This window comes from Triplophysa rosa, linkage group LG22, assembly GCF_024868665.1.
Source record: "Triplophysa rosa linkage group LG22, Trosa_1v2, whole genome shotgun sequence".
In the NCBI taxonomy this organism is placed as follows: Eukaryota; Metazoa; Chordata; class Actinopteri; order Cypriniformes; family Nemacheilidae; genus Triplophysa; species Triplophysa rosa.
Window position 1 is genome coordinate 13,919,338 of NC_079911.1, and position 12,563 is coordinate 13,931,900.

General features: G+C 38.5%; 1 protein-coding gene across 4 annotated transcripts in view; it reads left to right on the plus strand.

Annotated features, from left to right (window-relative positions):
• Nucleotides 1–12,563, plus strand: part of ntm (neurotrimin) — a 243,128-nt gene that overhangs the window by 211,464 nt on the left and 19,101 nt on the right. For all 4 annotated transcript variants that reach the window (XM_057321258.1, XM_057321257.1, XM_057321259.1 and 1 more), the window contains one exon: nucleotides 371–603. In XM_057321258.1, the coding sequence (XP_057177241.1) occupies nucleotides 371–603 (233 nt within the window). The remainder of the gene's footprint in view (nucleotides 1–370; nucleotides 604–12,563) is intronic.

Consider the following 12,563-nt stretch of genomic DNA (forward strand, 5'->3'; position numbering starts at 1 on the left):
TGAATTTAATAAACTCAATCTGCTCAAGGTTGGGGGGGTTGATCGATGTCTAGCTGCGTGGCTTTTCTCTCCCGAACATCTAGGGAATACGTTTGCGCTAGTTTCGTTCACGTCTCTCTCTTCCCAAACAGGTGCGGGCCTCCGACGCACAGTACCGGGGGAATATTCGAATAGGGACACTGATATGTTAATGAATACATGAATTTATCTTAATTGATGAATCCTGGTGCTTCGGTCACAGAGGTATAAACTGTAATAAATCTGAGGGGAACGTCTTTTTTAAAACACGTGCTTAATGGTTCCACCGTTGAGTCACGAGGGACTTGTAAAACCTGACGGTGGTGAGATAACGTGTTGTGTTCTTTTGCAGTTGCTCACAAGGGGACTTTGTGACACACACGGCGTGGCTGAACAGATCGAGTATACTGTACGCTGGAGAGGATAAGTGGTCCGTGGACCCCCGGGTGAGTTTGGTGGTTCTGAACCAAGACGAGTTCACCATCAAGATCGAAGATGTGGACTTGATGGACGAGGGACAGTACATTTGCGCAGTGCAGACGCGACGCAGACCTCGAACTACGTCTGTCCACGTCATCGTTCAGGGTGAGTTGGAAACTGTGTGGTGTGAAAAGCAAAGGGTTAAAGGGATAGCTCACCCAAAAATGAAAATTCTGTCATCATTTACTCACCCTCTCGTCAGTTCAAATTATGTGACTTTCTTTCTTCTGCAAAACACAAAAGAAGATTGAAGACGGCTGGTAACCGAACAACGGCGGTACCCATTTACTTGCATTAGTTTTGTGTCCGTACAATAGAAGTGAACAACGCCGTTGTTCGGTTACCAACGTTCTTCAAAACGATCTTTTTTTGTGTGTGTTCTGCAGAAGGAAGAAAGTCATACAGAGTGTAAGTAAATGATGACAGAATTTTTTGTGAACTATTACTTTATTGTTTTCATGTTTTGTCTATACTTTCTTAATAAAAGAAGAAGACATTTATTCTGATATTGAAATCTTTTTTTTTAAACCTATATGACTATTTTCTTGGACCAGAATCTCATTGGGGTGGCCTTCTTTATCACTGGGCCAAGAGAACGTTTCTAGTTGTTCCCCTCTGACAGTGGTCATGAATATAGCGCACAAGTCATATAGACTGCATTTATGGTACTTTTATGGTGCTTTTTGTCATTTTTGGAGCTCAAAACATCATTATGGAAAACAGTGCTCTTGATGTTCTGTAATATTCCTACTTTTGTGCTCCACCAAAGACAGAAAATCTTGGTTGGAAACACGAGACGAACTATACTTTTTGAGCGAACTATTGCTTTGGGCACACGTGTCCTCATTAGTACATGTAACGTGTGCAACGTTTGTGTGTTTTAACAGCTTTAATATCCTTTCTAGAAGGCCATTTTTCAGTATCGATGGCACACACCTTGAACTCCAGTTACGATATTGGACATTTTAATGAAGTGGATAATTATGTAATTAATGCTGATTGCGTAAAACCTTGGGGGTGCATTTTTTCGGGCCGGATTTGAGGGTCCGGTGTTAATATGATTGATGACAGTGTCATTCCTGTGCAGTGATGCAGTAGGTCATAACAGAACTGAGCTACTGTACACTGGCAGGAGATTTAGAGCACAGGAACTCATCACTACAGCCGTCCTGCTTTAATACTCTCAACAATTTATTGCGTAATATTGTTTAAATATCAGCTTTTCTGGCAATTAAATTCTTAAATTCAATACTATTTCTTCAATAGGGCAAAGTCGAGTTGTATTTTTCCAACAGTATATCAACTTTTAGTGTGACTGTGAATGTGCAAATGAGGATATAAACAGGATCAACACAACCAATATTTTATTTTTCTATATATCCTTCATTTTTGTGTGGTAAGGGTAGTTTATGGTAGGATTCAGAAAGGAAAGGGTTAAGCCCACTAAAAGATGTTGAACCGGGAATTTGTCCTGTTCAGCAAAATCACAATGTCCCCACGACAAAATAACCTTTCATTATATGTGTACCCATCAGCTTCAACACTGTGAGAAGAACATTACCTGGAATAGGTTCAGGGAGGTCCAGGTTTATCTTCTGGCTAATGGTTCAGAACCTGGATTTGTGTTAGTTTACATGCTGCGCTTGAGTATTTGTTTGTCTTAATTAGCTTCACCGACACATGCTTCTGAGAGAGCCTTTGATCCATAGAGAAAGAAGTGCAGTTTGGGTTAGATGGGTTTACATCTGTGCAGTCATCAGCAGTGAAAATGAACGTGAGATCAAAGAATGAGGAGCAACGTGAAGCATCTCTCTCCCTTATAAAAATGTATGTTTTTAGTGTTTGCTAAAAGAAGCATCCTTGTTGTAGGCCCAGGGTTAGAGATCTGTGCAAACCATTAGCCCAGAGTATTAAACTTTGGCTTGTCCTGCACCTTTTCTGCTATGGGCATGAATGATACCTCAAATCGTATGGCTTGTTGAGGAGATGTGTTCATATACTTTTCTATGGTAAACAAATTACATAGGTTTGCATTGAAATGCGTGTGAGATCTAACCAGGGAGCATAACATTTTCAAACTTTTTTGTCAGCCAAACCCCTAAATTATTTACTTGAAGTACCCCCTGAGATTTTAAGTAAATATTTCAATAATTTAATGGCATATTTGCATGTTTAACTTCAAAAACATTTCTTTTTTAATCTGTTTTTATCAGTAGTATTTTGCATAGGCTAACTATTGCTATTATTGAACCTGTAACATTTCTTTGCGATTTAAATATTTTTTTAAATAATGGAAACAACGTGTATATGCACTAGAAGACATACAGGGCCCTATCGTACACCACGCCAGGTGCGACGCAAGGGTTTTTTGTTAGTTTCATCCCGAGCGAGCGCAACTGGTTCTTAAAGGGAATGGGAGATGAGACTCTGCTTGGTTTACTGCATGTTTTGCCCAAAACACACCCAGGACTCATTAAGAGAACAGACCGTTTCATCGGACACGCGCGCCTGACCCCCAGTTTGGCTAGTGTCTAATAATATAACTATTTATATTTATTTAATTTATGTTGATATAAATCTACATTATTATTTTACTGTATAATAATTGTATTGAATAAACGATTTGTTGAATTTTGTTGTATGTTCATTTTATTAAATAAACAATTTGTTGAATGGGTCCTGTAGTTTGGTCGCATTTAAACAAACCGTATAGTACATTGACATCTAGCGGTTGAGCTTGGTATCGCAGTCTAAATTCAAAATATTGGAGAGACAAGTTTAGCCAAGTAACGTTTCTTCACGGTTTCTTTTGCTTGTTATCAGAAATAATCTACAGGCACTCTATTGTTTGTGGATGTGTCCCGGATGTTAAGCTGGGGTCACAAAAGTGCGCATGCGCAGTAACGTTTGTTTATGTTGTTAAGATGAAACCGTCTGACTCTATAGGGACAACCCTTGTAGACCATGAGGCTGGTGCGCTGACCATTTTTTCAGTCCTGAAACTAGCAAAAGTGGATTCGGCCACGCCCTAACTTCACTTGCGCCTTGCGCTTTAGACCATGCATTTAGATCGTTAAAATAGGGCCCACTGCTGTTAATTTACCCCCAGTCCATCCAAGATGTGGGTGGCATTGTTTTTTTCAAAAAGATATTTATGAAGATATTTGGTTGAATGAATGAAAGTCAAAAACGCTAATACATGATTCAATTGATCTCTGTAAAAAACTGAGCGCTATTATCGCATCTTCGGGTGAAATCCAATCGCATTCATGTGCCCCACACACTTAGAAGGGCAGATCCTTTGAGGTGCGAGTTCTGGAGGGAGATGAACAGCTTTTTCATAAATTTAGCCGTTTAAATCATACATAATGAATGCAGTAATAAAAATAACACAGTTTTCAACTGAGACAACCGTTCACGTAGTGTACCCTTCCTGCAGTTACTTTCAAGTGCACAAGATGCGTTTGGGAACGCAACCTATCGCATGCGCAAACCGACTGTCTGTGGCTGTGGCTTGCCGATTATAACATTGTAAATAACATTACGTTTCTTGGACAGACTGATCAAATCACTTTATAAGACGTCAGTATAGTTATGAGCCACGGGAATTACTTTTGTTTTGAATGTAGCAGCGTTTTGGACTTTCAAAGATGTGGCGTCTCAGGACGTGCATTTATTAAAGCACACCGTTCTTAAAGTCTCTCCACTTATTTGAAATGTTAAGGCGGGCCAGGTAAAGATGATTGGCGGGCACAAGCCCTGTCATAGAGAATTAAGGATGGACTCTTCTGACTTTTCACTTAGCAACAGCGAAGAGAACCTTAGAAACCACCTAATAATAGCCACACAGATAAACCTAGCAACTGCATAACAATGCGCTATAATACTTAGAACAATTTAGCAATTAGGCTACATAGCAACCCCCCAGCAACCACCCATATCCCCCTAGCATCACGGGAGAAAGTTTGTCATAGACAAGCAACACTTGCATTGCATCTTTATCTATTTGAAGCATATTTTGCAGGTTGCTGTAGGTTGTCAAAAGACGTCAAACTGTCATTTTTAGCAAAATCATATGTAAAAGCTCAACTTATTATAAAAGCTTGCTGTTGTGAATTGGGGTAAAAAGGAAAACGTTTTGAACACTGATTTTGATGTACTTGCTCAATAACAGATTTTTCTTCGTTTCAACCAAAAATGTTCAAATAAAAAATCAAGTTTAGATTTCACTTTCATTATTTCGTCAAACCAAATAGCATCTAAACGTGTGTTACTTCAGCATTCTGTCTAGCACATTCGGTCAGTTCAAGCCCGAACATTTAGCAGATCTAAGTCATCTGCCCTGTTGCCTTGGCAACGTACTCCTATAATACGGCCTTGATTGAGAGAGTGAAGAGACGCTTTAATAACAGAGGTCAGATTCCACACAATACCTGTATGCGATGGCACGCGAACAGAAAAACAGCTATTACCCGCAGTTAGCAAACAGCATCTTGGGATGCCTCAGCTAAAACTGCAGCTGGTGGCCAATGGACGTAGAAAGGGGGGAAATTGTGTGACACACTCAGCTTGCCTTGCCTTTACAGATGCAAACGGCACGTTTGAATAGAGATCCAATTTGCTTCTCCACATGCCGAGTCACAGCCGCCACATACTTCAAATTTATTGTGAAATTGAGTTGGTAATAGCCTGTATAAGCAGTAGTATGTAAACAGTGGGAGGGGTTTGATGAACACCTGTTTGCAACAAAGAGCGTCATGCTCGTGAATACAAATGAAGGATGAGATTTGACAGTCTGACTCCATGCGTTTATCACTCGAAGGAAATATTTACCTCTTCATTCTCAAAGCTAAACCTTTGTTTTTTGGGTGACCTCTGAGCTGTCTTCTTCAAATATTTATCTAGAAATAAGTTCATTAACGGTTTAGAAACTGAAGATCAGTCAACCACCCTCGCTTCAAACTCCCCCAGGCTAAAACGTCTTCACCTGCGTGGGTTTTTATGCTTCGGGTGTGTCTCTCTGTGACGGTATGAAGGCCTCTGGCATTCTCTGACTACCGTGTCATTTTTCTTTAATAACCGCAGGCGGTCGGATACCTTGGCACATACCTTAAATCGTTAAAATCGCTCGGAGATGCTTGGATGCGTCCCTATCGTTTCTGAAGCCTCCAGGTTAAATGGTGTTTATGGGCTCTCTAACAAAGTGCAATGTGATATCATGTGTAATTGCATGTAACTAGGGCCAGCAGACCGGTCAGAGATTAAAGAAGTCACAGCACTTCTCACGGTTGTTGTTTATTAATGAGCTCAGAGGCACTGGAAGGCAAGATCTTGCTTGTAAAATAAGTTAACTTGGTTTTCTAAACAACCTTTTAATATTAATGTTCCGGAATGTGTAGTATCAAATGTAAGCAGGTAAACAGTTTTGCAATGCAAAACAATTAGTGGGAAATGTGAAAATATAAAATTTAAAGGGACGGTTTACCCAAAAATGAAAATTCTGTCTTCATTTACTTACCCCCAAGTTGTTTCTTTGTTCTGATGAACACAGAAAAAAGATATTTGGAAGAATGCTTATAACCAAACAGTTCTTGGCCACCATTGACTACCATAGTAGGAAAAATTACAATGATAGTCAAAAGTGACCCAGAACTGTTTGTTTTCCTACATTCTTCAAAATATCTTCTTTTGTGTTCAACAGAACAAAACCATTTATAAAGACGTTTGTCTACAATCCTACTATGTTATTCAATGGTGGCCAAGAACTGTTTACAAGCATTCTTCCAAATATCTTTCTCCGTGCGAACAAAGACATTTATACAGATTTGGAACAACTTGCGGGTGGGTAAATGAAAACATCATTTTCATTTTTGGTTGAACTGTTCCTTTAAGAGCTTGACATATGAAAACCACCCTTGTTGTGAGAATACATTTTGGGAGACAGTCTATGTAGTTATGATGTAGTAAAATCTATCATATCTAAGTTTAATTATTTGTCCCTTAATAGATAAACAGATGTCAATTGGGCCTGACTTTTCAATCTAACATAGAAATGACTGCAGATCAGAGGACAGAAATCATCTTCAGACAGGTTTTACATATGATACATGAAACAATTGTATATGCCGCCAATTTTGTAATGATCGTACGTTGATAAGTGTGGCAGCAGAACACAATCAGCATTTACATTCACACCCCTATAAATTCACGGTTTAGAAGCCTTTCCCCAGTGTTTACAACAATAAGATACATAGCCCAGCTGAGAAGAGGAACTTCTTAGAAAGTTCAATCAAACCCTCTTGTGTTATTAAGCAGCTTGAAAAGTAGAATAAAATGATTGAAAAATGTCTTTTGAATCATTCTTGTTATTGCTTTTTCGGATATTAAATAGGCAAAGCATACACAGATCTTCACTTGAATTAAAAAACAGAGCGTACAGCAGTTGAAACCTGACGTGAAATTTTATTGTAACCACAGCTCGCATCCATATTAATAAATGCCATGTTTTGCATGTTAACAACCATATGCCCAGATTTCTAACGTACGTTTGTGTCTTAAATGAGTGCCCATGTGTTTACTTGTTTACTCAGAAGATACAGCAATAAATATAAAAGTAGGAATTCACAAAAACATCTGTAAATTTGATATGCATCTTTGTGAATTTGTCTCGCATGGTTAGTTTTTTTTTCTGTATGTATGGCGTCTCTCTTAACACCCATAAGAATTTTTTTATTTTATTTAAAAAGACACGATTTTAAAATAAGCATAATAAACCTGCATTTAGTTCCTGTTTTTCACAGATGTTAATTTCTATCCTTTGGCACATTTTGTCGACGTGGGAAGCAACTGCTATGATCATGTTTGCAGGCGAACCGTGTTAGCAGAGAAACTAATGCATGCTAATCAAAATAACCGCGGTCTGGCGCGGAATACCAGTCGAACTTTCGTATTTTTCTCCACGCGGTTGTTCATACATAATAAGGTCAAGGAGAAACGCAGCCATCTCCTCATCTTCATAAAGCTGGTCTGCGGCTGCTTCCATCCACATTTATGAGGAGAAAGTCTACAGATGCCTTGCGGCTGTTGGCTTCAATGGCACACACAGAATGTCTTTCTGCAGATGTCACACACACACACATGCGCGCACACACACACAACCGCGCGCACACACACACGCTGTAGAATGGGAATCTTTTTGTTTTTACAAAAAATCGGTGATGGTCTCAGCTTTGCAGTCATGTGGTTATAGATTGGTTAGCTTTTTGTATTGAGTAAACTGATTGTTAGTTGATTTCCCAAAGACATTGTGGGTGTTTGGTGACACATTTTGTTTTCTTTGAAGCATCCTAACCCACCCAACAGCAACTTTGGCTCGACCAACTGCGTCAGTTCTGGGGCGAAACTGTCTCTCTATCTGACCAATAGGGGATATAAGAAGTGTTTGGAAAACTTCTTTGAAAACAATCCAAAATTGCATAGAATTTTTGGAGATATGGCACAGAAATGACACTTCACATTTAATAACATCAAATCAAACTCATTAAAATCTGTTAAAAACTTCTAAAAGAACCACTTTATATTAAAAGTGAGGCAAGAAAATGAAAAATGACTGCACTCAGAGAAAGAAGTGTGAAAATCGCTGAAAGTGTGAGCACGTTATTTCCTGAAAGCAGCTTTAATGCTTGTATTTAAAGCCCATTTCTTAGGGGAGTATGAATTATCCTGTGTGCTTTTTGTCTTTAATTTGTTTCTATCAGATACCTAGAGGACAGGATTAAATCCCAAACCCTGATGGAGCGAGAAAGGGGCTTGATCCTCCCTGAACATGGAATCATGGGATATGCCCCAGGCCAGCAAACTGCAGGGAGGGTGTCGGAAGCATTTTTTCCTTAAAATTCTTCTTTCTTGAAGAAACGGAAAAGGAGTAAAGATGTAAAGAATAGGCGAGGCAGATGAAGTAAATATTCATTCGCTGATTCAAGACTTTGCATGGTAATCAGTGCCTGAAAGAGGTCATTATTTGCATGTCAAATCATCTGACATTTTCACTGGATGCAAACATTGGTGCTGCAGCTGTGCATCAAATATTGGAGCCTTGTATGTATTCATAATGCAGATGTTTATTTTGCTCACATTGTGAAGCCTTTAAGTCTGATTTACACAAGAACAAGTTAATGTCACACAGTGTTTGTACACAACGAATGAGGAAGTGTTGTTTCATTTGTATTCCCATGCTTGGGGGGGAGTTTAAGTATTGATCGTGTGACTATTGATTCTTGTAGATAAAGAGTGCTCAAGTGTGTGAAATATTAATGAATGTAAATCCATTGAAACAAGCTGGAGCATCATGGTTCATCAATAAAAAATGTATTCTTTTTGAAGTCAAATGTGTCGTGCATTGTACGTTTTGATAGGCATGACGTCTATGGATACTTAATAAGAATTACCCAGAAGTCCCGTTGAATGTGCCTTGCACAGCCGTTTTGGTATAAATCCAAAATCCAGGGACAATTTTCATTCCGAGCACATTTCAGCTCAGGACACCAGCTTTCTGAAACATTTCAACTTTGTTGCCGCTGGTCTTTAGGTTCCTTGTGAGAGCGACAGAGCGTAAATTGATTTCCTCCTCCCCAAAACTCACCTCCTGCTTATCAAACAGCACGGTGATGCAGACACGTGTATTGAGCCGCGGAAGGCAAAACAGAATGTGTCTTTATTGTGATACGACACGCAAATCCATGACTGTTTGTCAGGCAGAGGAACTGTCAAAACAGAGCAGAAACAGACAGGAAGTACATTCTCAGCCGGTCGACGTCTTATCTGCAGATTCTCCTTTCAGAATGACTGGCTCCGTGTAATTTAGTTTCGTAAGAGTTCATCGGCCTGGAACTGGGCTGTTTGCTATATCTTTTGTGTTGGTTATCAATGCAGGATTTTGCAATTCTGAGACTTATAAATATCACTGATTCATTGGTGGTTTAACCCAGAGACTCTTAGCATTGAGGTTGCCAAAAATGCAGATGAAGTTGCAAGAGATTTCGCTGAAGCGTTTCTTTTAAGAATATATTCGAATGTAGTGTTTTTGTGCTTAAAATAAAATGTATTTTTGTATAAGGCGTGCAAAACAGTTTTTCATTTTTGTGATAAATAAACAATTTCTTTGCGCCTGGAAGTGCGATTATAGCTGAGAAAATCATTCAAATCTCAGCCCATTTATTTCAGGATGCGTTTTCACTTGAAACAATTGATGGTGATTTTAATGATAAGCAAAACAAATTTCTTCAGAATGCTTTAAAATTCTGTTGGTCGTCAAAACAAAGTGCTCATTACTGCATTGTTGATCTTATATGTCTGTCAGATCTTAGTTCATATAACACACTTTGGAACCAAAACCATTAATTATATGTAAGATTCATATTTGAATCATTTAATTTAAGTTGTTTGTTGTTGTTTTTAATGTTGTTGTGTTAGATTTGGTTTTCATCAGCGAGATGATATTTATATTTGATCATCCATGTCAGGCCTCACTAAGGATTCCCGCTTCCCCTTAGGAAAAGCCAGGGTCAAATCTTGGAAATAGGCAGCGATATGGCAAGTTATTTCTATTCAATTGCTCCTCCTGTCAACTGAAGATCCCTTTGAAGCTCGGAAATCCGGCATCAGAAGTGAGAGGGTTGTACGACTCTATTAAAATACAATTTAACATGCTTTACCTCATACCGAGACTGGAGAATCCAATCTAGGCGAGACGCACACACACAAACACACGCACACACACACACACACACAAACACACACACATCGGCCACATTCCTTTACTGATTTTGTGAGATATAAAACGAGAAGCAGTCATTGTAAGCCCTTTATTGGCTTTGAAAATGGCTTTGAGTTGCATTCATCCCATCCGTATCAGAAATATGGCTCGTGAAGATACACGCTATCATCCCGAGACACAAGTCATAAACGCGGTGATAGAATCATTCTTCACTCCGACTATCATTGTCATATAGAGGGTCACTGTGCTGTTGTAAACATCTCTTATTAACTTCATATAGTTTCCTTTGGTGACTGTTACCTGACTGTGCGTTGATGTTTTTGCTCGGAATTAATTCAGATCTGTGTGTGAGGAGGGTTTTTTGTATTTTGCGTTTGAAGATGTGACTTTTTACTTGCCATATTTAGATCAGTGAGCAAAACCTTTTCTGTTTGAAAATGCAAATTCCCGCTGGCAGCACAAGCTCTGTTGTAGCGTTTTAATTTTGTCTTGCATTATGCAAGTAATGAATGTATTCAAACACAGAAGAATTCAACAATGATAAAATCTCAACACAGCCGGCCTATGGAGTATTTTGACACTTGTCTGAATGTCATTGCATTCAATTTAAAAATGAACTTAAATTACTGTAGCTTTTCCTAGAACGCTTCTTTCATGTTAACATTTTTGAAATGATGTTTAAGTGACTGTTGTCAAGGTGATTTTAACACACAGGCGTCCTGGAAGAATTACCACTGGTGTTTTCACAAAGACTGACAAGCAGAAAGCATGTGTCCTTATTGTGAAGAATTTTTTTTATTTTCATTTTACATCATATCAAGCTTTGTTTTGTAAATGTAGCAAGTCCTAGGTCTTTTTATTACATTTTCATTTCAAAGAATAATGAATTTAACTGCTTTTAAGGACAAGTTCACTTTTTGTGCCAAATTATTTTTAGGGCTGTTAAACGATTAATCGCGATTAATCGCATCCAGAATAAAGGTTTGTGTTTACATAACGTGTCTGTGTACTGTGCATATTTATGTTGTATTTATAAACACATACATGTATACATTTAGGAAATGCTTGCATGTATGTATTTATATTTTTATATAATTTAAATTATATATAAACATTTGTTGATTGTTATATTTTTCTTAAATATATACATGTATGTGTATGTGTTTTTAAATACAAAAATAATATTCACAGTGCACAGACATATATTATGTAAACACAAACTTTTATTCTGGATGCGATTAATCGCGATTAATCGTTTGACAGCCCTATTGAGTTTCGTGCTGTGTCGGGTTGCTCGTTGTCTTAAAATCAGGTAGCACACAGATTCCAACAAAGCTAACCAGACCTCATGGGCACGCTTCAAGATTTTAAAAATCATATTCCTCCCAGACTCCTGAATTGTGCTGCCAAACAAAGCTGATCTTTTGCCCTGAATGCAATTATTTGACAAAGAGGAGAAAACTGTGAACTTGATGCTTGTACAGATTGTCTCCGATAATACATATTAAGCCAGAAATAGACGAAAAAATCACAAAAGAATGTTGCTCATACGCTCCCCGGCTCAACACTTTGTCACTTACGAAGACTTAGGCTGACGTTAAATGAATTATTTATAGGCGAGCGTCTATAGAAGAGCACGTCTTTAGTGACTAAAAGAGGATAAAACACTGGTACAGCCTGCCTTTGTTGGAGCTCAGCTGAGCGATGGCAACCTTTGTTGAGTTGTCTCGGCTTTGAAATGCAAAACTAAACCTCTTGACAGAGTACATACAGTATGTCAAAATAGCATCAGTGTTTAACAGCAGAATGTAACATGTCAGACGACACTGGTAATTTTCCTGAACCAACCGTCATTGCCACCTGTTATTAAATTTATTGAGACCATCCCTTTTGGGCTACTGATGATAATAGTTAATTGTTTTAAGCATCGTGCTCATGCTGTCGTGTTTTGATTTCTCAGAAAGAACGCGGTGATCAAGTGTAACGCGCCCGCAGGCGTTTTGTGAAATAATTTCCAATGTGTGTACGCTTCAGCTCGTTGTGGATCTTCATTTACAGTGGAGGGAATTAGTTAATGGCCTCCAAAGGAGTTTATTTTTACCGTTATGGTAGTCAAGCTGAACATATTTTGCAGGCTATCATTGAGGCAAAAGTGCAGGATATCCTCCAGAGATGGAAGATATTATACTGAACTGACCTTTAACTTAACTTTGCAGGACAAAGGTCAGATTTCATCCGTAGTTTTAGCGAGGAAAAAAATGTGTGAAATACACTGAGCGGGTCCTTTTGG